The 27,765-nt window shown below is 49.0% G+C and overlaps 3 protein-coding genes across 3 annotated transcripts; 2 read left to right on the plus strand and 1 right to left on the minus strand.

Annotated features, from left to right (window-relative positions):
* Positions 1-2,545: 2,545 nt before the first annotated feature.
* LOC128714166 (AMP deaminase 2) lies at positions 2,546-7,988 on the plus strand. Its single transcript, XM_053809045.1, has 6 exons — positions 2,546-2,723; positions 2,841-3,051; positions 4,592-4,887; positions 6,127-6,958; positions 7,032-7,617; positions 7,698-7,988. Exons 1-6 carry the CDS (start codon positions 2,546-2,548, stop codon positions 7,986-7,988), a joined length of 2,394 nt encoding a protein of 797 aa, XP_053665020.1.
* Positions 7,989-9,684: 1,696 nt separating this feature from the next.
* LOC128714829 (transmembrane protein 94) lies at positions 9,685-17,729 on the minus strand. Its single transcript, XM_053809713.1, has 8 exons — positions 16,485-17,729; positions 16,276-16,410; positions 15,717-15,761; positions 14,469-14,598; positions 14,246-14,405; positions 12,426-12,522; positions 9,832-12,341; positions 9,685-9,757 (listed from the first exon to the last, which is right to left on the minus strand). Exons 1-8 carry the CDS (start codon positions 17,727-17,729, stop codon positions 9,685-9,687), a joined length of 4,395 nt encoding a protein of 1,464 aa, XP_053665688.1.
* A 1,190-nt stretch (positions 17,730-18,919) lies between these two features.
* LOC128711844 (chromosome-associated kinesin KIF4A) lies at positions 18,920-22,672 on the plus strand. The gene is made up of 3 exons (XM_053806733.1): positions 18,920-22,144; positions 22,209-22,516; positions 22,606-22,672. The coding sequence occupies exons 1-3, from the start codon at positions 18,920-18,922 to the stop codon at positions 22,670-22,672; spliced, it is 3,600 nt and encodes a 1,199-aa protein (XP_053662708.1).
* Positions 22,673-27,765: the final 5,093 nt, after the last annotated feature.

Below are 27,765 nucleotides of genomic sequence, written 5' to 3' on the forward strand. Positions count from 1 at the left end.
GCGGCTCGTCTATCACCAGTATGGCGTGCGAAGAATTTTGGAGCGGTACTGTCCGGAGGTGGTCCGTGCCGGTTGTACACGGCAGTACGTAGACATAGCTTCACCAGTGTCACATCTTACCGACCCTCTTACGGCGGCACTCATCGGTCAGGAAGAAATGTGCTCCAGCGGACGTAGTTTGCCAACTACTGCTGCTAGGCGCATCGTGCGGGCGACTAGCTGCAGGCGAGATTACGTAAAATGGAGCACGCGCTAGCAGTTGTTACGGTGCCCATTTGCATTGGGCGCAGGTAGTTGGAAGATGTGTCTTGCACACTTCGGAGAAGTGGCTTTGTGACGGTTGCAAACACACACGTGCGGCGTACAGCACTCGTGCGACTCCTCCTCACACACACACCAGCCACTGGGGACTCGATTCTGTGCGCGGAGATTGGTCGGGCTCTAGATACCTCCAATCGCCGACACAGAGATAAGCCGGTGAGATCCGACCTGGCGCACCGGTGCTCCATCTCCAACAACGAGGTGATAATAAAATTATCTTATCGACGTTAATTGCGCGTGTGGCGAGGTGCGAACATTGGTGCGAACGGAAACCGTGGTCAGTAACGGTCAGCCGTTAGGTTAGACGGTGCAGCAAAACGGTCGTGACTGTTGGAGATATAGGACGACACCGGGATTCGCCCGAGCACTGCGCGTCACTGCGTTCCGAGCGGGTTCCAATAGCGGGAAAACGCGTGTGAGCGAGGAGCCATCCAGACTAGCTGGCAGTGTCTAGCAACCGGTATTCGGACAGACATTTTCAACGACAAAACCCGATCCCCTGGCCCTCCTTACGCCCAAGCGAGCGAAGGTTACGGGACGCAGACACGGCGTGGTGCAGGCGGGGCTACACGAGATCTAAATTTAGTGCTTCGCACCCGAGTAACCTCCACGGATCGGATTCGCTCCCGCGGTGTGTGCAGTGCCTACTGCCTGTCTGTCCACCGAAACCCTTCGGTTCCTGTGCCTGGTCATTGGCACCGAACCAGCGCTCGACTTGCACAAACACACAGAGACGTGGTAGGGAAATATACCGTGTGACGCCCAGCATCAACAACCGCCAAGCGAAAAGTCTTGCCGAATCGTCTTGTTGTGGATCAGTTTTTGCGTGCTCACGAACCGGCGCACACGGAGTTCAGCAGCAGAGATCCGGTGTGATTGTTTGTTCGCGTTAGATCTGTCCGCGCCGCGTACGGCTGACAAGTGATATTGAGACCACGTTGCGTAGCAGCCGTGTCCATCTTGTCTCCCGCAAAAGTTCGAACCCGGCGTGCGGTAAAGTGTTTGTTTTTTGGCCGGATCAGAACTTAGCACGTCGCTTGGTTTGGCACGAGTTGCCCCAGAGCGTCACTTCCGGCACGTTTGACACGGACACGCCACCGGCATCTGTCGCGTTCTCTGCCATCAACCGTGCTCCAGCGCAGCGTGTTTGTGTGTTGGTGCGGTTAGATATTCATATTCAGGTGTAAATAGGACAGCGCACAGCAGTTTGCCGAAATGAGTGCCCGTGGAGTGTTGCTCAAGTGTGATATGAACTCATCCTTCGATCAACCGGATCCGGCGATCATCATGTCACCACGATCACCCGCCATCCTCCTCAACGATTACTTCTCACCGGAAGGTTAGTTGTGTTGCGTGCTAGTGTGTGTGTTTTTTTCTTTGGGGCGTGTACGTCTATAACGACCTACTGCAGTCTAGACGGCGCAGTAGTAAACACGGTGCCGACGCTAATGATGTCCGAGAGCAAAAAAAAGGGGAATTTTACACATCTCAGAGTAGCTCCGAGGAAAGATATAAAATGGAGCCAGACGTAAGATGAAGTGAAAGAGAGGACGTGAGAGTGAGTAGGTGAGATGAAATGGAATAAATGTCAAGAAATTGAAAGTGGTAATAAATCACACACAATAAAACCAGCTAGCAAGATATTATAACGTGAGTTCACACAGTGTCAGTGACCAGGAGGCATCACTCTTGGCAAAATGGATGGTAGGCAATACACATTTCACAATGTATTGTGCTCCGATCTAAAAAAAAAACGGCTATTTCCTGAAGTTCCACACAGCAGCAAACACGAGAGCTACGGGTAGTCTTACTGATTCCCGTATCACTATCTAGGTGGTGGTAGACGACGCCAACCGGGAATTTCTTCACTGTGTGACGTTTGCCTCACACTATCACCCAGTTGTATGCGTACCCGTCCGGTCCTAATCAGAAGACCCAAGCAAAGTTCTTATCAGCGATGCTCACGCTGCGTGCTCCATCCCAATCTCTCTCTCTCTCTCTCTTATTCTGTTTGCCTGCCCTGATCTACTGTCGCTACAGACGGCACTGGAAATACAGCCGACAGGCTGCCAACACTTCACCGCACGATCGAACGGTTTGTTTGGCCGTTGATCAAGCACATCGAACGATTCCATCGATCCCGAATGATCCGGCACCACTTAGGCCAGTACGCAGCGAGCTGTTGATGTTACCGGGTTGTGGTGTAGTGCTGGTGTTTTAGAAAATGTACCGCAAACGGGAGATTAATTTTAACAAGCAGGATTCGCGCACCCTGCTGCAGGTGTTGGATGATCAGAAAATTATGGAAGCGATGAAACAGTCACGCCTGGCTGCTGATGGAAAGGGAGCGTTTACGCTTCCCGCACTATCGCTGGTGGATGTTGAAGATCTTGAAGTTGATGGTAACGCGTGGTTGCTTGCGGAAGGCTTGGAGCTACTGCCTGACGACATTGTGCAGTGTTCTGACCATTCTTGGTTTATACTTATTTGTTGTATACGCTTTGTTGTTTCGTCCACAGTACAGGGAAATGAGTCTCCGGCAGGTCATGCAGGAGGCGGCGGTGGTGGCGGAGGAGGTGGCGGTGGAGTTCTTAGCGGTGCCCTTAGTCTATCCCAGGAGGATATTGTTGGTGTGCTGCCCAATGAAATCTCTGCCCCGTACGAGGTTCCACAGTTCCCGATCGAGCAGATTGAGAAGAAGCTTCAGCTCCAGCGACAGCTAAACGCCAAGTAAGTAGAGTAGTTCCAGGATTTCTCCTCTAAGCGTATCTCACCACTTGATTGCTTCACCTGCAGAGCAGAGGCGGCAAACTGTGGAGGCACTTATTACGCAACACATTTTACCTTCTGGACGAAGGTAGCGCCCGTATCAGTAACGGTCCAATCTTAAGTGTCGAACCTAAGATGAGTGATGGGGATTTTGCGTTCTACTTCCCCAAGAAGCCATTGCCTGCGACGGTGTTTCATTTTTAGCCTCGGCACGTGCCCAGCCAGGCTGTTCTGGCATGGGAACGTAACTCTGCCGTTACGGCATATATCCCGCGCGGTGCAGATACATGCTCCTTTGCTATTACTTCGTTTCATTATCTGCTGCCCCAACTCCCCAAAGCACGGAGTGCCCCAGTGGCATTTGAGTGGCAGGTGAGTGTGGCAGGCACGCAAACGGCGACGAACATCACCGCAAAACTCATTGCGTGCGGGCAGGACCCGCCTAGCATTCGGAAGTGAATGTGTCATTATGATGCGTTGGTGTTGTTTTTAGGCTTACTTTTTGTTTTGCCCTCCCCCGGCGGGCACGGGTGGACACTTAATCCAATTTAAACTACCCGAACTCCACGAACGCGAACAGTAGCAGCGCTGTGGCAGCAGTACGAGGTATCTCTCCGGTCGGGCAGGACCATTCCAAGAGAGACCTGCAATAGCTGGCCATCACCGTACCAAACGTCACGCCGAACAGTGGGTGCGATGTTGGGCAGTGCTATCGATACGAAAAAATGGCTCTCCGAAAGAGATCTGCTTCGGTGAGCTCCTTGTAAAGCTTGCTGTTTTTACTCTATCTTGTTTTTGATGGAGAAATCCTCCAAAAGTATTTCATAGATTACAAAACACGGATCTAGTGGAAAGTTACCTCAAGTGTAGTGGCAGAATTACTGAAGCCCCTCTTACTCACTCCATTAGGCTTACTGATAAGCATCATGCAACATACGAACGGGCAGCAGGCGGAGTGATAACGACGACTCCCAGTATCGTCACCTTCAGCATCAGCGCACCATCATCGGCTCATCTCAACCGTCACGGATAACGGCCCACATCCTGAGCAGCATTCAAACTCGCTGCCTGTCGGAAATTGTGTGTTGCAGTATATTTCTGCATTCTATACGCAATTCTATTTTTGCATCACACTTTCGCTCGACTGAGCCCTCGGTGCTGATAGCCTCCGATGCAATACAGGAGCGGTGCTGATAATTAGTGAATTGGAAAATCGATTGACCGATCAATTAACCAATCGATCCGTGACTGTGGAGCTAATACACCCTTTATTTCCTATCCCCCGTACATCTGCTCCGCTTCCCGTCAATTCTCCACGTCGTGCGATTAATGTGGCTGGTGATGAAGGTGACGCTGGGATAGTATCTCTCATCAGTGCTGCGGTACAGCTCGTTTCGTGCAGTTCATCCCGTGCATCCTTCGTGATCTACGAGAGTAGTTATAGTTTTTTTTTCTTATATTGATTACCTCTCCATCTCTGCCGCAATCTTCCAACTCCCAGAGTGATGGAGCAGGATAGGCACTCGATTGCACCGGAAGTGCATCCGGACGAACAGCTGCCGTTCGACGAACATGACTTCGTTGCCCACTTCCAGCGGGTGTCGATCTCGGGCGAGGACACCAGCGGCGTACCGTTGGACGATCTCGAGCGGGCCTCCACGTTGCTGGTAAAGGCGTTGGAGCTACGCGAGAAGTACATGCGTAACTCGCACCAATCGTTCCCGCAGACGACGGCACGGTTCCTGAAGTCGACACACTCGAGTACGATTACGCACCAGGAACGCAAATCTATCGCTGGTAAGCAATATCGGTCGTCTAAAAGGTCGTCTAAAACCTCAAGAAAATCATTCTAAAATTAGTTATATTGGAGATGGTTGGTCTACAAGCCGCCTTCCACGCACTGTATCAATTCGCTCGAGGGGAAAACCCTATTTTTTCAAAACTTCCCACTCCTAACCTATCTTTTTACGTTTTACTCTACTTCTTTACCTTCTTTTTTCATTGTTTTTTTTTTCTCTATTTTTTGTGTATATATTTTTTATTCTTTTTTCCACAACTACTTTTTGTCACACAAAATGCCTCGCCCGTTACCGCACACACTCTGCCACATGTATTCGTGCCACGTTACGAAATACGTCCACTCCACTCTTATTGTGCACCTTTCGTGATCTTTTATTTGCGGGTTTCTCTCACCGTACTGGTTAGTTGTTGTTTATTTTTGAGACTTTTTTTGTTCTTTTTCTTACCTATTTTTTTTTCTTGTTGTCAAGCTACTTTTTCCTTATGTTTTATTTTATATTTTTATTCATTCTCCTTACTCTTTTCTAGTTTTATTTAGATGTTGAGATATGTTCTTGTTTTGTTTTTTTTTTTCTCTTTTACGATGTATCTTTCCCTTTTTTCATGTTTTTCTTTGCCTAACTTATTCTTTTTGCCCGTTTGCTTTCTGTTCTACTCTTCTACCCGGTTATTTTATATTTCAATTGTATCGTTTATTGTTTTATGTTTGCACTATACCCCGTACATTCAGCCCAATTCGATCAATTCAGTTTGTTGCTAGTTGGAAAGCCGACAACACCTTGTTTCGTTTTGAATTTTAGTACTGTATAAGTCCTGCACCTAACAGATTCATCGTTGTGATTTTGTTGTTGTTATTGCTGATGTATAACTACATCATGGTAGTGCTCGCGAGTCAGTGTAGTACGATAGTTATACAATAGCCTGGTGTTGTTCATAGTGCTGTAATCTAATCGCTCGTAAAAACGTGTGAGCATCCATGATAATACACGTGAAGAGAATGAGTGCCTGTTTAGGGAGAATGCGATAGAGTGAGCCCATGTGAATGTGCAGCCGCAACCACCTGCTTCGGTTGCAACGAGAATCGTGTAAGATGGCGTTGATTACTTACTGACTGCTGCCTCTTACCGAGTCTCGTCTATGCTGCGCCACGTGGAACGATGTTACCTGATGTATGGCTGATCTTATCTTTTTTGTTCGCTCTCTCCTCCTATATCTTCCGCTAACTCATCTTCGTAGACCATCCAGTGAACCCACCCCAAAGCACCCAGTCACCATGGGTCGTTGATATACCGGAGGACCTGAACTACAGCATCCGACCGGTGCACGGTGTGTTCGAGGTGTTCCCCACCACAGAAACAACGGAACCGCTCCCCTACCATTACACACGTCTGCCCGACTTTGTCCAAGACATGCAGATGATGTGCTCGATGATTGCGGACGGGCCGCTGAAGTCGTTCTGCTACCGCCGGCTGAGCTACCTGTACTCCAAGTTCCAGCTGCACGTGCTGCTGAACGAACTACGTGAGCTCGCGTCGCAGAAGGCGGTACCGCACCGTGACTTCTACAACATCCGCAAGGTGGACACGCACATCCATGCGGCAAGCTGCATGAACCAGAAGCATTTGCTACGCTTCATCAAGAAGACGCTGAAGAACAGTGCGGACGAGGTGGTGACGGTTACCAAGGGTACACCGATGACGCTCGCCCAGGTCTTTCAGTCGATGAACCTGACGACGTACGATCTGACCGTGGACATGCTGGACGTGCATGCGGACCGCAACACCTTCCACCGGTTCGACAAGTTCAACGCAAAGTACAATCCGATCGGTGAATCGAGGTTGCGGGAAGTCTTCCTCAAGACGGACAACTACCTGAACGGCAAGTACTTTGCGAACATCATCAAGGAGGTGGCGAGCGACTTCGAGGAAAGCAAGTACCAGAACGCCGAGTTGCGGCTGTCGATCTACGGCAAATCGCCGGACGAGTGGTACAAGCTGGCCAAATGGGCCATCGACGGTAACGTGTACTCGGACAACATCCGCTGGTTGATACAGATACCGCGTCTCTAGTGAGTGAAGCCTGCATAGCACAATTTTGTCGTCTATTTTGTAACCTTGTTTATTCCCGGTTTCGCTTCACAGTGACATCTTCAAGACGAACCAGCTGATGTCCTCGTTCCAGCAAATTCTGGACAACGTGTTTAAGCCCCTGTTTGAGGCGACCAACAACCCGAGCCAGCATCCCGAGATACACACCTTCCTGCAGTACGTGATCGGGTTCGACTCGGTGGATGATGAGTCAAAGCCGGAGAACCCACTGTTCGACGGGGATGTGACACCACCGGCCCAGTGGACTGACGAGGAGAATCCACCGTACGCCTACTACATCTACTACATGTACGCCAACATGACCGTACTGAACCACTTCCGAGCAGCGCGCGGCATGAACACGTTCGTGCTTCGACCCCACTGCGGCGAGGCCGGCCCGGTACAGCATCTCGTCTGCGGCTATCTGATGGCGGAGAACATCTCGCACGGGTTGCTGCTGCGCAAGGTGCCGGTACTGCAGTATCTTTACTATCTTGCCCAGATCGGTATCGCCATGTCACCACTGTCCAACAACTCACTGTTTCTGAACTATGACCGCAATCCGTTCCCGGAGTATCTGGCCCGCGGGTTGGTCGTGTCACTCTCCACCGACGATCCGCTCCAGTTTCACTATACCAAGGTAAAGAACTCCCACTATTAAACACCACACTTCTGCTTCTACTAATCTGTTTTGGTGATTTGTGGCATTTACCCATCTAGGAACCACTGATGGAGGAATACAGCATTGCGGCACAGGTGTGGAAGCTTAGCTCGTGCGATATGTGCGAGCTGGCGCGCAACAGTGTGCTGATGTCAGGCTTTCCGCACAAGATGAAGCAGCACTGGCTTGGACCGAACTACACGCGCGAAGGTGTGGCCGGCAACGACATTACCCGCACGAACGTACCGGACATACGAGTCGCGTTCCGGTACGAGTCGCTGCTGGACGAGCTGGCGAACATCTTCAAGGTGAACAACGAGCAGAAGATGCAGTACGCCGCACAACAGTAAAACCACCGCACATTCTCGGGCCCGTCCTTTTCTCTTCGTTGCGCTTTCTCAATCTCTCTCTCTCTCTCTTTCTCTGTAACGTTCTATTCGGCCTCTTTGGCCTTTTATTCACTGTTTGTGACGGGCCCTGTGACGAGGTTTGTGCGTGACTGTAACAAGGACTATCGTTGTGATAAAATGGTACACCCACAGCTTATCTCGATGGTTTCATGCGTTTCTTGTGAGAGTGCATGTGTGTGTGTGCTTATTGTTTTCTTCTTCTTCTTCCTGGGGCCTTCATTACTAGACCAATAACGGCTCCTTTACACTCGTTCGTTCGTCGTGGGATAGGGGGATTAGATCGGATCACATCCCAGGTTTTCAGGTTGGCCAACGCCGGCCTCCATCGCCGTTTCGAACCGCTTAGCAAACGGGTCGACCACTCTCATTAATTGTAATTTTCAATAAAACTAAAACAACCAAATCATTAGGAACCAATCGCAAATGAAATAGATACAAACACACACATTATATAGCAGTTAATAAAGATAAACTATTTATATATAAATCTATATATCTATAGAGATCTATATATATATAGAAATATATATCTATATACATATATATATAAAGAGATACACAGAGTGATGCGAATTTCTTATATTCTTTTTTCTCCTCTTCTGTTCCCTTCCTAACGCACTAGCGTGTAAAGTTGCATTTATTCGTGAATACATACGGTTTCTGGCGCGTGTCTATTCTTGCAACAAAAACCAATGTCTGTATATGTGTCTTTTTTCGGTACTGTGAAAAAAAAAACAAAACCTATTACCTAACCCGTTTCTTTTTCGTGCTTGTCAAATCCTTTTACCGCACTCGTGATCTATCTTGGCCTAATAAATTGCTCACAGATTCACCAATTGGCTGGTGAAGGACTCATCTGTTCCTTGGGAAGATTTCTTGCCAGTGATGTGCAGCCTTCCTGTTACCAACACTCCACAGGTCGTTTATCTTATCCAAGCTTTTGGTATTGATTTATTATAATTTTAGTTACTATTCAATTGTTAGAAAAGAGGTAAAATGAGGCTAGCGGACTCTTCGGCATTCAGTGAGCTTCGTTATAAGTGTAATTGAACACCATGCTCCTTAAACATATGACCCCATGCGTAACTTACTCGGTAGCTGAATGATGAGGATGAGCCATGGTCAAACGATAACTTACTACTTGCCAGCAAGTACACATGAAAAACTGGTAAATAATCTCGTTGGCTTCAACTGCTCTTGCCACCTAACCAACAAAACCTTGACGCATTAGCAAATCAACCAGCAGCTCGTTTTATACATCCATCCGGTTGAGAAATCCTATCTTAATCTCTTTTAAAAATTGTCCTTACTTCTGTGGGATGGGAAGCATTTTCGTGGAGAATCGTTCGACAGCATTCAATCAAAACAGGTAGAAAGCCTGCTTACGTTATTGGTGATGATATAGGTGAGTTGAGTGTCATCGCTCGTAATGACATCGAAATGCGTGTATGAAAACGATGCACGATACACGATATGGATTATCCGGACAGTGAGCTTGTGCTTAACATATACCTGTGTTAAAATCTATACGTTTAAAGCTACCACAATTGACCTATACCGAAGCGACCGGTTTCTTTGCGTCGTATTGCAACACCCACACACACGGAACACGAATGGCTAGCGTGTAGCTAAGGTTTCAAAATGGCGAGTTCATACCGAGCTTGGTACCGAAGTCAAGCCTAGCCCTGCGGATGTAGCGGTTGTTGACCCTGTGGCGAGAAGAGAAACAACACTGATAAGGCGAACAATTGCATTGCGGCGAATGGCGCGCATCGGTACTTACTTGATCTCTTCCCACTTGAAGAATTCGCTCGCAAGAAAGGTAAGCAGCACGGTGAGCACGATGCACAGCACGATCGGCCAGACGCGTTCCATCTCCTGCCAGAGGTAGCTGTCGGTGCAGAGCTGTAGCACGACTAGTGTCAGGTGGACCAGCAGCAGCAGTGCCACCACCGACACCCAGCAGAGATTGCTCAGCGGGCTGCGCTTGAAGCAGTTGTAGTCGCGATGTACGAACGATGCAGATATCGTAACGAAGTGCAGTACGATGCCGAGCAGAATGAAGGACCGGGCCAGATGTAGATCACCGGCCAGTGCTTGTTCGGGTTCGCCAATAGCGCGGTGTATCGTTGCCGCCTGCGTGCCATCGGCAGCATCAACGTCGAGATCGGTACCATGGACACGCCTGGCGGTTTCACCACCACTAGCGAACAGTTCGATCGGGTGGGACAGGAACGTACAGTACGCGAGCACCAGTACGATGATCGCAATGGCGAACTTGATGCCGTAGCACCAGAGCACGAACAGCACCAAGCGGGAGGTGAGTGTTTTCTGCTTCTTGCCGGTCGCTCGCTTCATCAGTGCCGGGTCTGGTTCGACGCGCAGCAGCGTCAGTGCAACGAGCGGCACCACAATGCACATCAGGTAGAGCGTGTGCAGCGGTACCACCATCGGTGGAAGGGACAGTATAGCGGTGATCGTGTTCATAATGGCGAGTGATGCCCCACAGCACGCCCAGTACTGTACGCAGCTCCACAGTCCGGCCATGAAGCGGCGTGACAGCTCAATCACCGCCACGATCGAGATCGGATCGTCCCGGCACGTGGCAATCGAGCAGGAGATCGAGTTCAGTATACGGCTCAGGTAGACCGGCGAGATGGTTTTGCACCGATCGGGCAGCGGCGCACCGACCGGGGAAGCACCCGGACCGCACTGTCCCGGTACCGACCGGGCCCGGTTGTTGTAGATGTTCGACTCACTGTACGCCGGGAACTCCTGGCACACCTGCGGGTAAAGCGGTTCGATCGCGATCGAACAGTCGCCCTGCAGGAAGATCTCCGAGTTGGAGTTGGATGCGGACGAGCCGAGACAGACGACGATCTCACCGTACTGCTGCATGATGTTGAGCATCTCGCGTGTCGCCTCCGCCGAACAGTCGGTAAACAGCGACACCAGCAGCGGCACATTGTCGACGTGCTCCAGATGGGGCCGAATGTTTTCGATGCCGCGCGGCAACTTGGCCCGGTTCGACATGTCGAAGTTGATCGGGGCGCTCTGCTCGGTACTGTCGGTGAGACAGCTCAGCGACCGACAGTGCCCACCGCCCCCGATCACCTTCTGCTGCTGCTGCTGCTGTTGCTTCTGATCCTGGTCGGCCGTGTCACACTCACCGGACGTGGTGAGCCCGCTCGGGGCCGGTGACACCCGACCACCACCGCCCGACTGGCCCGGTTCGAGCAGACTGTTCGAGTCCGGGTTCGAGATGGCGCACGGTGCGGACGAGCTGAGCGGTTTCGAGGACTCGAGCGTGCCCGGCATTAGCAGCGCATCCAGCAACCGTACCCGCTGCTCCGCACCACACTCCCCCGTCTCGGACCCACCATTGCCCGTGTCCGCACCACCGTCACCGGCGTCGTCGCGTGTCGGCGTCGACGCACGGCTGTCCGCATCGCTCAGCAGCGAGATGTGACAGTTCCAACCACTCTCCAGACCCATCTTCTCGGAAAAGACGCGCGACCGCAGCTCGTTCTCCTTGCTGAAGTGCACGAACCGGATGCAGGCCCGCTCGAGCCGCTCGATCAGCTGCACAATGTCCGTCTGCGCCTGGTACTGCATCGTGACCATACCGATAAACACCTGGTGGCACTGCATACGGTAGCACCCATCCACGTCCGAGATGTCGTCGTCCCGATTGTCCGTAAACAGCAGCGAATCGGTCGAGATGGAATGGTGCGCCAGCGGTGCTATGCCACCTAACCCACCCAACCCGGCACTTCCGGTGCGTAATCCACCTCCTCCTACTGCTCCGCCTACACCTCCACCGCTAGCATTATCAGTACCACAGTCGGCGCACCCGATCAGGGATTGGCCACCGCCGACCAGATCGCTGTAGTTTTCCCGCCGATACAGATCCCGCCGATGTTTGCTCTCCGGTGGCAGCTCCAGGTAGGCAACACTGCCACCTTTCGGACCACCGGACAGTGCACCGCTGATGCCGTGCCGCAGGGGCCGGTACGCAAACGCCGTACAGTACGCGGTCAGTGCGGAACGCTGGTAAAAGTCTTGCGCACGCTTGCGTTCCTTCTCCGTCAGCGGTTGCAGATCCTGCCCGTCCCAGTAGTCGTCGCAACAGTCCAGCACAATGTCGGCCGTACCCTGCGTGAGCAGCTGCAGCGAACCGTTGTTAATCTCGCGCATCACCACCGAGAGCGAGTGCGGAAACGGTACCTTCACCTTCGTGGCCAGCTGCAGCGATCGGGCAAAGCGAATGTCCCGCCGCACTACATCCGGTTGCTGTTGGGCATCAAAACAGAGGCATTCGGTTAAACATTGGTTCGAAAGGTCGGTAATAAGGGGAACGGAATGCAGATACTGTACCAGATGGCGATAGCTCGATATTTGACCTTCGAGCTGGAATATGTCCCGGGCCTGGGGCGAAAATCCGATCTGCTTCGCGAGCTCACACAGACATCGGCTGCAAGAAGGGTTGATTGGCAGGGACGGAGCCATAAAGAATGCCAACTCAATCAGTAAATCGCTTCTACATACTACGCAAAGACGCACACACGGGCACACGGACACACATACAAGGGTTTGGAGGTATAATGCTTGAGGTTGAGCGAACCATCTAGGTCGAATCATGAGACGTATTTCCTTTTTTTTTTAACAATTTCATCATCCACAACTTGGACCAAGAGATCCTACACGCCAATTGCATATTGGTTACAAGACGTGTTGACCGCAAACCGAGCATGTATGTAGGTTATTTTGTTTTATATTATTTAGCACACCCCACTCTAGACATCTCCATCCTAGACACATTTAGTTAAACATTTAAAGATCACCACAGACAGTTCACACAGCAAAACAAAAACGAAAACACTAGAGAGTCAATAAAAAGCTTCTATATCATTCCAGTTTTGCTACATACAGTGGTAGTGGACGCTAGAAATGTGGGCAACAGAACAGGAAATCTATTTTAATTAAAAATATAATATATATATATATAAGACATTATAAATCGCTTCGCGTTGTAAGAGGTATCAGGATCGTTAACTTGATTCGTGGCGTTTTGCGTCAAATACATCCGAGCTGTCACATTGGCCTCACAATACCGATGCTTTGTCGCACCGATTGAAATGGTTTTCAATCTCTGTTGTAAAAATTTGTTAATTCTAGGAAAAAAAATTCTTCAAATTCTTCTCTCCAATCTACTCTGTTTAATGTGTTTCTTTACAGAAATTTAAAGAAATGGCTCAAAACCTCACATATTATGACATCATCATTCGTACATCACCAAATTTCCACCAAACGCCACCAATAAAGTGAATGATCGAATCATTTCATGTACATCAACCGACGGCATGGTTACTTGTGAAAACATTTAATAGTGTAAAAGGAGAAAAACCAAAGAACAACGAAAAACGAACAAGTGCACCTACAAGTGTACTCGTTGGAGCGGTAGCAACCATTAGGTACCCTATTAGTTACATGGCGATACGACAATGAGGCAGCATAAACACACGGTGATTGAAATGGGGTGATACGAAACGCTTAACGGAAAGCTGGGTGATGGTCGATGCGGGCTCTTGGTTTGGGATTTGATAAGATAAATAGTTTAATTAAACAAAAAAAAACAATCTTACGTTACCTTCCCGTGGCGAAAGGTACCGTGTGGTGCATTCCTTTGGAAGCAGCACAATGTAAGTGGCGAAGAAGGTAGGAACGTCTAGACACGTTGGGTTTTTTTTGTTGGAGAGTACGGTTTACTGATTACCTACTTTATGATAACCACCCTGAAGGCGAAGAGCACATCTCGCACATCGAAAACGTTTATTAGAATTGTCTTCACATCTAGTTAGGAAAAAAAAGCTAAACCAACGCACAAACGTTCCTTTGGTACTGTATCTGAAATATTAGCTATATTATTAAACATGTGCAAAACAATAAATGAAAAGATATTTAACATCTTAGCCTGGCGGTCAGCAACTGCATAGCAATAAAAAAGGAACGTAGCAGTGCCCCTACCATAGTACGATAGGGTTTAATAGAAGAAAAAACAAACAAACAAAAGGAAAACTAATCTATGCGCGATTCGATGGTATGAAACGGCGGAACGGAAAACGGTAACACATAAATGTGGAACATAAAGTGATAATAACACCAAAAAACTAGACGTTGGTATGTCTAGTACATACCCATGCATAAAGCAATTCAAACTCGACTCAACAATCGCATACCGATTGGTGACCGGAACGAGATCCTTATCGAGCATCGCGGCTGCCGTCACGTGGCCACAGAATTTGGCATAATGGGCTTGCGTCAATGGGCAGCACGTGTTTACCAGGATGGCGATACCTACGGATATGCAACAGAATTATTATTGGCTTCTGGCGCCGGTAAAGGATGGACGCTGCTTACCGAGCGGCTTTAACGAGGTAAGATGATTCTTGAAATCGTGATCGTCAAACTCGAGCTTGAACGGACTGTGCTGGTCGTGCGTGAGATCTAGCACCTCTGCGATCGCACCGAGTGGTTCCTTCTGTGAGCTCTGTGATGAGAAGGACAGGTAAAATGTGTGAAAAGAAACAGACAAATGTAAACAAACAAACGTTATTTAACATATTAAATTAACGAAAAAAAAAACAAAACAAAACGAGATAATCTAATCGGACGCAAACAGACGAGCTAAATAGCGTAAAAGAAACATACAACGAGTATTGGACACCTCTATGGCTTATTGGCATGTCTATGTTATTAAGATCGATCTAAACAATTATCTAAACAACGACAAACATTTTTGTTTAACCAATAATTTAAGGTATTAATTAAAGACTTTATTACACATAAGTGTATTACTCCATTTCTTCCTTATTTCTTCCTTAAAATTCCTTAAATTTTCAGCAGTGCCCAGCACTTTGCAAACACTATTTATAAACACTACTTGTATGACAGCCGGCAGAGTTATTAGCTGATAGTTTTTGAGCACTTTTAGTATCTAAATTAAGACCAGATTGCATACGTCCAGGTGTACAGAAAAAGGTGGAGTATTATACTTATGAAAACGACCCTGATATGTAAGCCAAGTTAGAAGAAAACGGAAAGAGTAATCTTACAGGGTTTTACGTGACAAAGAACGTCAATATCACACACTCGAAAAAAAAAACATACACACACAAACTGGTTAATATCTACGTCCAAAACATTTCATTCTTGACTGTTTTGCTGTGCTGCTTTCATATGTTAACATATAATTCTGACTTATGTGAAAACCCTGTAAAACGAAAACCACACGCAAAATGCATACAAAGAGACAGAGACAGAAAACTACAGAAACGTTTGAATCTTTCGCTTGCGAACTACAGACAAAACTTAAACATTAGGCAAACTGTGTTGATAAACTTTTAGCCAAAACAACCACGCGCGCAGCTTATCAAATTGGTAGTAAATCGCGCTAAAACCAGCTAAGCCAGCGGGAAATTTGCGTAGAAAGAAAATAGAAACCCCAACAAAACGAACATGTAAAGATAAACACGGATATAAAACGGACAATGGCTGCGATGGCTGCAGCACCAAAACAACGAGCATATAGGAGTTAAAATATAGAAACGATATACGAAGGAAATAACCAAATGTATGTAAAGATAAACCATAAACACTATTAATCACCAGCTCGATGATATGTGAGAGTGGGTGGTAATGCTCCTGGCAGCACTGTAAAATAATTGGTTTTTGTTTGGTAATTGAAATTAACAACCGTTGGGGGGGGGAGAGTGTGAAAAGTTGATACGGTGCGACAGTTGTGAGGCGCTGTGGGCTGAATGAACGGGGCAGGGAACGAGGATGCGAAGGTGAATGGTTTTAGAAGAAGCATTCTCACAAATCTTTGATGATACAAGAATAATTTGCGAATCAGCTCATCACTAGGATGATTTTTCGCTAAAAATTCACACTCATCTTAAAAGATTCATCAGACACAACACTAGTGTAACATCAAAACGAGGATTTTTTTTTTTTGCAAAACCGGTACCGATTGTGGTTTAATAATAAAATCTTCCGTATGCCAAATGCCCGGTGCAACTACAGCGGGAAGGATTGAATGTTGAAGGCGATAGGGAGCGAATGAAAGAGATGAATTTTAGCATATCAACATGACATAACTGGCCGTGCAGTAGAGTAGGTGTGCGGTGTGTGCAGAACCAGGGCAACCAGACATCAACAACCATACCTGCGAGTTAAGACTGCTCTGCTCTGACTGGTCCGTGTTGTGGTCGCCTTCGCGTGCGTTCCGCAGAAAGAACACTTTTTCGGCGGTTGGATTTGGCCACGACAGTATACCTTTCTTATCGACGCAACAAAGTGCCTACGGATAGAAAAAAAAATATGATAGAATAAACCCCAAGGTGGGAAAACACTTATCTGATTGCGTAGCCATACCGTTATAGTACCGAGCACCTGTACGACGCTAGCACTGCGCCCTAGCAGTTCCGATCGGCCCTTGAGCAACTGCCACCAGTAGAAGAACACGGTACGACGAGGTAACTTCACGTGGTCAAGATCACCAGTTGGTGTGTCGAGATCCTCGGCGAAAGACTTTTGTGCCTGGGCGCGCATAACGGCCTGCGGGATTGATAGGAGCGTTTCGAGCCGTGCCACACCCCACAGATTGATCGATACCCAGAGCAGCGGGAAGATGAGCGGCAGCAGCGGCAGTACCGCAGCTGTCGGATTCAGCAGAAATACGTTCATCCAGTTCGTGGGCAGTTTGCCCTGCAGATATAGCCCGACGTTGCGCAGGATGCCGATCGACACGGTTAGGAAAAGGATCACACCGAAACCCCACCGTTGCAGACAGCGCGATACCAGCAGGTCCCGCTGCAGATTGATGATGGTTTTCGGTCGATCGAGAAAGCTGTCGAGCGATTTGCGCAGTATGTCAAGGTAGGGTGTCGCCTCGACCACACACACCAGATCCGGCAGCGGTGTGCGGGCGATAGGTTTAATCGGTGGATCGGTCGGTTGTTGCAGCCCGTACGTTTCGCCACACTTGAACCGTCGACCTCGCCCACCTACCTCCCGGCACGTCCCGGGCGATACCTGACCCGGTCGCATCACGATGTGATCCCCCCGCACCAGCAACGCCCAGGGTAGATTCACCACGTGCCCATCCCGGTACGTCCACTGGAGCGTAACGCACGGTGACAGAGGACTGCAAAGGTGCGGATAGTTGTCAATCGTCCACTCCCTGCACAGTACTATACCGAGCTGAATTTCGTGCAAAACCGTACGCAGCTTGCGGAAGATTTCCGTCTTGCGTAGATTATTTTCACGCACCACAACAGCTATTGTAAGCAGCAGCAGTGCAAACAACAGTCCCGCCGACCAATAATATCCCGTTACAGTGAGTGACAGCGCGCACAGCAGTGATACGAGCACCGGAAACCAACCGAGCGGACTGGTGGATGTACCGACAAGCGTTGAGCGTATCTTTTTCATCCAAAATAACTGCCGAAAACGTTCCTCGTGGCCGCTCAGCATCGATTCAATGTCGTCATGCAGACACTGTAGCGCATCTTTCGTGTCCAGTCCGATACGTTCGGTAGCGGGCGTTTTTTGCTTCTTCTCCAACGGGGGTGTTTCATTGCCAGTCCGCACCGGACCATCTGCTGACCCGGCGACCATCCTCTACCGGTGACCCGTTGCCTAACCGCAACGACCATGGAAGCACTGCCCGAAACGGAACAACCGCTCGGCGGGGTTGCGTGAGAGGTGATTAAATCGACCGCGCGAAGATATCGATTATTTTAGCTCGCTCGGGTGTGCTGCACACGTTGCTTATGCTTGTTGCTTTTGGTTGATTGTGGCCATTGATAGAAAATTTACAAAGCGGCTTGTCAACGAAAACTTTACGAATCCCTGGTCTATTTTTCTTCTAGAGAACAGGAAAGGGTTTCTATCCTCTATTTCCGTGGCACTAAATTAAGTGCGATGTTGCTTTACAACTATACCCTATTTCGCACCACCTGATGTACAATTGAAGTAAAAGAAAAGATAAACGAAACAGATCAATAATGTACACACAAATAGTCTTGTTTGCTTTACAATAACTACCAGCTATTCAATTTCGGCGAGGAGCCTTTTTTTCTTTCGCCTAAATATCTATTACCACCCGAAACTCACGAGTGCAATGATAACAAAACCTTGGAGATTGGAGCGCTGTTTCATTTTGACGTTTCTCCCTGTTTACATTCGTAGTGACGTTTCGTTGTGAACTGCACATTCCAATGCTAGACTCGCTGCTACAATACTTCACCCGCTGCCGGTTCTTTTACATGTTGGATTGAAAATTATGTTTAAAATGTCTTGAGAGAAAAGGAAAAAAAGATCGGATAATTTATTATGAATCTTAATTAGTTGCTCATTTCTAGTATTTCTTCCTATTTTCGCAACCACAAAATATAAATATGTTTAGCTTGCTTTCTTTCTCGCTCTCGCTCTACATCGCTCTTGCTGTCAAATTTCGACAGTTGACATTCAATTTTTTAGTTTGGTAACCGCCTTTTCTATCTTTTCGTGGTCAAGCTCAACCGTGCTGGGCTGTTGTGCTGGTTGTCCGAGTTTGTAAACTCTTATTTGAGAAGCGTTCGTTAGTTTTGATTGTATAGTTTTTATTTTTGATAACACTTACACTTACTTGACGATCGTGTAGCGCATATTTGCAAGCGGAAAGGGTTCGGGGTAATCTAAAGCTGGGTGTTCCAAAAAACGACGCTTTGGGGCAGGTAACGCCATCTTGAAGATAATCAATGTTTTATTAGTGAATCCGTTTCATAAGAATATTGCACTGCGTTACAGGCCCTTTGGTAAGCAGTATGTCCGGTCCAGAATGTGTGAAGGTGGCTGTGCGCATCCGGCCTATGTCTCAAGCAGAGCAGGCTCGAGGATGTCAGATAGTGGTCGAGCAAGCAGCCCCGGAACATCCGCAAATTCACGTCTGCGGTGGACGGACACCATCGGACATTTTTTCCTACAGCTATGTGTTTCCGCCCACCGCTGCCCAATCGCAGCTGTACGAACAATCGGTAGCGCCACTGCTTACCAAACTGTTGGCTGGTTACAATGCAACAATCCTCGCGTACGGTCAAACCAGCTCGGGCAAAACGTTCACCATGGGTACGGACTTTTCCGGTGAGATGAGCTCGAATGTTGGCGTCATCCCGCGCGCAATCGTCGACATCTTTCGAATGATTAACGACGGTTCGGTTGGGGCACCGTGTGTCAATGTGAACACCCAAATTACCTGCTCATTCATCGAGGTGTACCAGGACAACGTGTACGATCTGCTAGAGGATAAAAATGGCAACGAACGACAACCGATCGAGATACGGGAAGCAGTCGGTGGAGATATTGTATTGCAGGGACTAACCGAGATCGAAGCGCCCAACGAGCAGAGTGCCTTCAACTGTTTGGTGCGCGGTTCGACCGGTCGTGTGGTGCGTGCGACAGCGATGAACAACGTGTCTAGCCGAAGCCACGCCATCTTCACACTCACCATTCAGCAAACCGCTCGTGAAGATCCCAGCACTATAACGCGCTCCAAGTTCCACCTGGTAGATTTGGCCGGCTCGGAACGTTCCAAAAAGACTGCCACAACCGGTGACCGGTTCAAGGAAGGCGTGGAGATTAATAAATGCCTGCTCGCACTCGGTAATGTTATCACCGTTTTGGGTACGAACAGTGGGTCGGGCAAGGTGCACATACCATACCGCAGCTCGAAACTTACCCGACTGTTGCAAGATTCGTTGGGCGGTAACTCGTACACAGTGATGATTGCTTGCGTGTCTCCGGCGGACTATAATCTATCCGAGACTTACAGCACGCTCCGATACGCATACCGTGTATGCAAGATCAAAAACAAACCGATCGTCAACCAGGATCCGCAGCAGGCCCGCATTAAGGAACTGGAAGCAACAATACAAGATTTGCGGCTCCGCATACTATCGCTGAAGAGTGACCACAACGGTAATGGCGGTGAGGAGGAGGAACAAGACGATAAATATCCTGCTGGCAATCTTCGCCGAGCGACACTCATACGAGGTCTCTCGGAGACGGACATAAGATCGCCAAGGAAAGCTGAGCAGGAACAACCGACAGGCATGTCCACCACAGTCTGCATGCTGCAGACTAATAATCGTCTGCTTGAAAAACAGCTACAATTGACGCTGCACGAGATCGGATCACACGAGATGCGTGCCATGACGGCGGATAAGTTGCTGGAAGATATCGAACAGGTGCTGGCAAAATATGGAAACAGTGCTACCCAGTCGGAAAAGGCGCCCGAAACCGTGGCTGAAAGTGAGATGCGACAGGAAATAACCGTGCTCTTGAACAAGTACAAGGAAGAATTGTTTGCTCAGGGCATAGCAAACATGTCAAACCCGAACGAACTACACCGCACGTACAGTACTGAGTCGGAGGAGCTTGAGCGGAAATCTACGTATCACACCCAAGAGCAGATGCGTATACACCAAGAGCTGAGCCAGTTGAAGCGTGAGCTTACCTTGAAGGAGGAATTGCACCGTAAGTGCATGGATAATAATTCAGTGGTACAGACAATGACCAGCAAACGGGAGCGTGAGCTGAACGAGCAGCTGCGAGAATATGAGGGGCAGATCCGCGGCATGGAGGAACAGCTGATCGAGTTGAATGTGCTGCTCGAGAACACCAAGGCGGGCGAGAAACGTTCGAAGCTGGCCGAAGAACGTCGCCGCAAGGTGCAGCAGCTCGAAAGCGAACTGACCGTACTGCGGCAGAAGAGTTTGCGCCAGGCGAAGTTGCTGAAGCTGAACGAAAAGGACGCCCAGCGTATTGCCGGCCTGAGTTCGGAAATACAGCAGATGAAGATGACGCGCGTTAAGCTGCTCAAGGCGCTGCGCACCGAGAGCGAGAACTTTCGCCAGTGGCGCCTAAACCGGGAGAAGGAGATTATACAGCTGAAGGCGAAGGATCGTAAACGCGAGGTTCAGCTGAAGAAGCTCGAATCGACGTACACGCTGCAGAAGCATATTATGCAGCGCAAGATGGACGAAACGATACAGGTGAACAAGCGGCTGAAGGCAACCCTCGAACGCCGGCAGCGCAATCCGAACACGGCTGACCGGTCCGTAATGCGCGGTGCCGAAGCGGCCCGCTGGATCAAGCACGAGCTGGAGCTCATCTGCAACACGGTTGAAGCGTCGGTTACGCTGAAAATGTTGCGCACCCAGCGTGCACAGCAGTCGAAGAAGCGAAACCAGCTGCGCGCACAGCTGACGGAACTGAGCATCGGTGGTGTGGAGGACACGGGTGCCGATGGATCGATGGACGATCGGCAGCAGCAACGGGCCGAACTGGAGGAAGAGATGCGCCAGTGTGAAACCGATCTGGAATATCGCAACGCACAGATTGCCGATCTGCAGCAGAAGATCCACAGCATGGACACGGAGTCGCAGCTGGCGACGTTGGGTGAAGGGTTGGCCAGTTTGCCCGAAACGCGGGACGCGTTTCAGCGACTGCTGGAACAGTTGGTCCACACGCACACCCGTCTGTTCGAGACACGGTTCGAGCTGGTGGAGTTGCAGGCAACAAGCGAATGCCAGGAGGAGGCACTGGGCCAGTCCCGCGCCCAGCTGCAGCAGGCCGAACAGCAGTACAAGGAGAAGGTGGTACAGCTCGAACGTACGTACGAGGAGAAGCTTTCCTTCCTGCTGATGCAACGTGCCGCGCAAGGTGGCGGCGTACCGAACGGCGACGGCGGTGAGGTTGCGACCCACACGGACACCGTGCACGAGGAAGCGATCCAACGTATTGAGCAGCTACGCGATGAGCTGGAATCATACAAGCAACTCGTCCAGGTGCTCCAGGCCAATCAACATGAAAAAATATTGAAGCGCCGGCTCGTTAAGCTACCGTCCAGGCTGGTGGACCATGAGATGGATACCGAAACGGACCAGGAGGAGGAGGAAATGGAATTATCCGACGATAGTCAACTGAAGGAACAGCTGGAAAGAGAACTTGATCCCGATTTCCGAGGCACTCCATTAAACAAACGGAAGAAGGTAAGAGATATACGCGAACGTTCCGCTTCTACGCTAGTTAATTTAAATCTTTCTACATTGGCAGAGTATAAGCATACGCGAATCGTCGCTTCCGAACAAAATTCTCAACACCACGATCCACTGTAGCTGCACCGGTAACTGTGGGACGAAACGCTGCGGTTGCCAAAAGCATGGCATGCAGTGTCATCCGGCCTGCAAGTGTCCGCCCAGTTGCGTTAACCGCGCGCTTTACACTATTAGCGAGCCCGAAAATATGTTGATGAACGGTACCGAAGGCGGTGCAGACACATCCGGCAGCACGACGAAACAGAACGACAAGGAGAACACCTTCATCATACCGAGCGAACCGGCACGCGTGACGAAGGATGAACGGTATGTTGCGATACCGCGTCGGCGGATACTGTCGGTTTGTGTTGCACTGCAGTTCTAACCGAATGTTTGTTTATTTTAACCAACAATAGGGAAGAGCTCGACATATTGGACTATGTGGCGAAGTACAGAAAGCGGAAACCCCTGCTGGATATTTAATTTGCGACGCTATGACGATTGAATTTGTAACGATGCGGGAGAGATTTAGAGTGAGCGAAGAGATGGTGGGGAAAGACAAAAAGTTTGACTGGCATGGGCATGGAACGTTTGAAATATTTCAACATTCAGATTCATTTTTTTCGTAATACATTTGAAATTGTAGCCAATGCGCGACTTTTCACATTTCGCGCCGAGACTACACATTTCACTGTGAATCATTATCTATACAACTACTTAAAATACATCGAATACAACAAGTTTTCAGAATAAAGTTACGTCAATGTGATAGACGAAGTATCTGGCTCATATTTGGTCTTCAGAAACGTACAGCAACCTTCATGCAGTAACAGTAAGATGTGCACCAATCAAACAGTCCGTTCGACAAGCAACAGCATAGAGCCTACAATCAAAGTGGTATGTGGCGGTATGGAACAGGTAGAGAACAATCAAAATTACAATACAATGGTATTATGCCTGGCCGTATTTACCACCAATCAATGAACACCATGATGGGAAGCAACAATCAATATTACAATAAGCGATCGCTAGGTGGCCGGGGGGGAAGGGGGGAACCCATAAGAAAACGACATTGATATGCGAAATGGAATTGCACATTCCGCGCGGTTAGTATGCCGCGTGTACAAGGACCAGCTCTCGCACACTTAACGGTGGCCGTTTGGAAGGACGTAATTATCTTTTCAACGATTTGCACTTTAATATGCATAATTTTAGTCTCATTTCTTTGTGTTTCTTTTTAGGCGAAGAATTATTCCTTTTCCGTGCTACGGTACGATATGTCCGAAAGGTTCGCCTAAGGTGGATCACCAGCCTGTCGTTTGACACAACATAAGGGTTCATGAATCTAAACAAAAAGCATTGTAATGGATCTCTAAATAGTAATCGTTGGAAATTGCGAGATTCGTTCATCTCATTCATCCAACGCTAGGTTCTCCTCAGAATACCCCTACTAGGTTTAGAGACCGCAAGCTGGAGCTGGAGCTTAGCTAAAAGGACTTATTTTTACAAACTAGGTCAAGCGCTTCGTCACTGTTGCTGTGAGCAGATCATCAATGTTTGTTATATCTAATGCGCCTTCTACAGCTGATAGACCCCACTACAACAGAAAACAACACCATTGTCCTTCCGTGAATGGTTGGGCCGAAAAAAAAATAGACACAATCAGTCCAACATAATCCACCCGTTTCTGCACGTCGCGCGCACAGCACGTTGCATCATCGGCGCGACGCATTATTCACCTTTTAGTGGAGGCCAAACAACAGAAGCAGAAACAAAACCACACGCAGCAGAAGCGTGAAGGTGGCACGACAATGTGGCCATTTGTACTTACGTATTACTTAATACCGTCGGCACCGTCGGTGCCTGTATGCAACGCCGGGCAGGAAAAGGATGTTTTGCAAGTGGCTAAGCAAAGTGTTTCGCACATGAACTGTTTTGCGGCCGTATTTGGGCACTGACTAGCGGACATTCCGGCAAAATCATGCAAGTGCAATCGAACGCATCAATCGGCTGCAGGATTGGCATCCCTCGCCCGTCATCACCGACAAGTGGCATCGTTGGACATCGTTATCGTTATCTGGAAGAGCGAGTTAGGCACGGGCACCACGTGCTAGAATGTGGTGTGCTGCAATTACTCATCATCATTGTGCACTTTTCGCCCGCAATCATCTTACCTTTAGGCGCCCGTCATAAATGTATCGAATGTGCTCGCATAAATTAAAACAGACAAACATGTGCCTTTGCAGTAAAACCTAACAACTGGATAGGATGACTCTCTCATCCGATTCGACGTGGAGTTATTCGTACAATAGAATTGCTTAAGCCGTAGGGGAGAGAAAAAAAAAGTGTCACATGAAAACAAACGGACGAGACGGGAAAGAAAACATCTGATGGCATGATTCATCGCTTGCGATCGCAGCTGGGTACTGTTGAAGACTCCACCGGGCTAAAGGTAGCGACGCAACGCAACATCGAACTGATATGTGTTGGTGGCTTTCGAATGTAAAGGCAAAATATCGCGCAGCGACTCGGCGAACCAACCGAGACGACTGAACCGCAATTATGACGTCGAAAATAATCACACATAGAGGGGATGCAATGCGAGAGGGCACGGTTGTGCGGAGAGGTGGTACGCAAATAGGGTTTTGGGAAGGTCGCCGTTGGGTTTGGTCGTGAACTTCAGCGGTGTGCGAACGACGAACACGCGACAATATAGCGCCACTCATTCGCAACTCGCTGTGCAACTGTTGACCTCAGGTAAGTAATGGAAGATACCTTCTCTTCTATCGCACAAAATACGCCAACATTGTATCCAACTAAATTTACATAACTGTTCCAAAAGACTTTCGAAGCGTACGGTTGGCATAGATTGTTTGAATCCGTGTCTAATAGAATTGTCCACTGCTTTAAAGCAATATTTAAACTTCGGGTAATATCATTCTGTAAATATAAACAGTAGCAAAGAATAATAGCGAATTCTTGATCGTTTAGAAGGTTCTTAAACGATGTTTGGCAACGCTAACCACCTGCGTCATCGGCGCCAGAATCTTGGACAACCGTGAAACTCGCTCATAAACAGCTACTGTTGGCCCTGTTTTGCTTCGGTGTGTGGTATTACAACCTACAGCATCAATAGCAAAAGAAAAGTGTACAAATACTTACCTTCCACTGTTTGCAGTTTTCGCATTTTGGAGGAAAAGGTGGCTGGAACGGAAGTATTTATCAAAGAAAACACAAGCAAAAACTTCGATCTCCTGCATTCGGTTCACCTTCAACATTTCGTACGCGTGTTTTTTTGTTGATTCGTTTTGGTACGCACGCACACTTGTGTTGGTGTGTCACACTTCATCCCCTGCTGGCTGTTTGTTTGTGCTCCACTGATACCGCACAGGTGTACAGGTGAGCAGACAAACCTGTCACGCACAGACACCCGCCTCTGTGTGTTGGTGCGGTTTGCGTACGTAAGCAAGAGATGAGAAAGAACGGGAGAGAGAGAGAAAGGGAGAGTGGCGAAAGAGATGCACATTTACACCTATTCTAATATCCGCACGATCGCAGGGCTGCCGCACGAACGACAGCACGAGGCTACCGAAAGGGGTGTTTGCGAACCCGAACACGCTCCCACAGCCAGAGAAAACCGGCCTGACGGTGGGGACATGTGTTGTCAAAGGCTTCTGTGCGCGCGCCGCCAGCCTAACCCACACGCACGCAACCGAACGTTCGGTTTTGTACAGCCTGATGGTGTTGCCGTTCGCATCACGCCGCAGTTGCAGCGCGCTAGTCCGATCGGTCGGTTCACCATCTTCGTAACCTGGGTAACGCCATCCGCTGCACGGTGAAACAGTGTCCAGTGCACGCGCGATTGTAGGTGTTGAAGTGATATTTCGTGATCGCCGCATTCCGTTCCGTGCCCACATGTGTGTGAGACGGTACCGCAGAGTTGTGCGCTTCCGGCACTAGCCGTCCAGCGCGATCGTTGGCGGAGGAGTTCCGGCCTTGTGGGAATTCCAACGATGTGCTACTGGGTGCTTCTATCAAAACTGTTGCATCGTTCAACCCTAGAATAGATTCGCCTACACCGAAGCCACCGTTCTTGTGTGTTCTTGCGGTTGCTTTAGTGTGTAGCTGCAGTAGCTCCCACATCCCGTATCCACTGCAAAGCCATCGCCAATGTGCGGAAATGTTGTTCAAAGTAGTTGAAACGTGCTGCAACATACAATCAAAACATGCGACACCACACGCAAGTGTTCGCCCTTGGTTGTTTTTAGTGACTTTCGCGGGAATTTCAGAGATATCTCGCTATCAAACCGCGTCTGACCGATCCATCGATAACCGAAACGGAGTGCTACGACTGTGGTTTGCATATTCAACGTGTCGCTGCAATTAAGCGCGTTTAGTTTCGCTATTGGATCTTCGGTGTAACTTGTTCGGTGGTGACGTTTTTTGATCCTTGAACAGCAGGGTCCTTATCGGTGCCACCATGGCACACAGTGCTACGCAAGGCTACGAACGGCAAATTTCTATATACCGCCTTGGTCCTTCTCTCTTGATTGACGATCTTATTCTATTTCCGCGTTTCGTTGCCGCACTGCCACTGTGGCTGCATTTCGGTTCCCCTACGCATTATGCGCATTGCCGTGCAGTACCTTCTGTAGTCTTTTTTTTTTTATTCGTTGTTGTAGTTTGATGTACAAACGTCGTTTTTTGCTCCCCCCCACACAGATGTGTTTGGCCCGTGGCACATCATGCTGCTACCGACCCAGAAACTCGCGGTAATCGCGGGCCACCGTGCAGTGGGGGGGGGGGGGGGGGGTTGTTTTGGAGGTTTGGATGACGACGGTAGTACAATTGGATAATGGCCGGGACCCAATTATGATGCAGAGCGACCGGGAGAGCGCGGTTTTCCGCTTTTGCGTTCTTGATTTGTGCGCCACCGTTGCCATATTAAACCGAACCGCTAATGCTAACCGGTCGGACGGGTCGGAGGGGGTGGGTAGGGGGATTTGGCGGGTGAGATAGTTGTGTGCTGCCCACTTCCGACCCGGAGGGGAACACAGGGGAGGGCAGGGGCGCAAACCGATGGTGGATAAGCTAATAGAAAGGGATTTATCACAAACCGTCCACTTGCGGGCTTGATTGTTCGTGCGCATCAGCAAGTCAGCGTCCAGTGAGTCAAACTTGCCAGCTGAGCCGGACGGTTCCGGAATCACCGCAACGGGCGTGATGACTGGTGTCCGTTGCTACCGTGACTCATGCAAGCGTTTCCGATTGTGTTTTCATTTTTGCAACTGCATCTCCTGTGCATCCGGGAGGTACTTCGGAGCAGTTGGAGTTCTCGCGTGACGATGGCTGGACTTCGGGTTTTCTTGCGTAAAGCTGCGTTGCCTTGCAGGATTTGTTCAAGAATTGAGTTTAAATGTGTATTCTGACGAAGATCCTAATGAGCTCCTCTTGAACTTTGCACTTGAGCCTGCTAGAAGCGATTATTGCAGAATTCCCTACCACCTTTAAGTCATTAATGCAGAAGCCTGATCCTTTATCTTCTTGTTAACCTAAAAACACCGTCGTGATCTTCT

This window comes from Anopheles marshallii, chromosome X (genome assembly GCF_943734725.1).
Source record: "Anopheles marshallii chromosome X, idAnoMarsDA_429_01, whole genome shotgun sequence".
Lineage (NCBI taxonomy): Eukaryota > Metazoa > Arthropoda > Insecta > Diptera > Culicidae > Anopheles > Anopheles marshallii.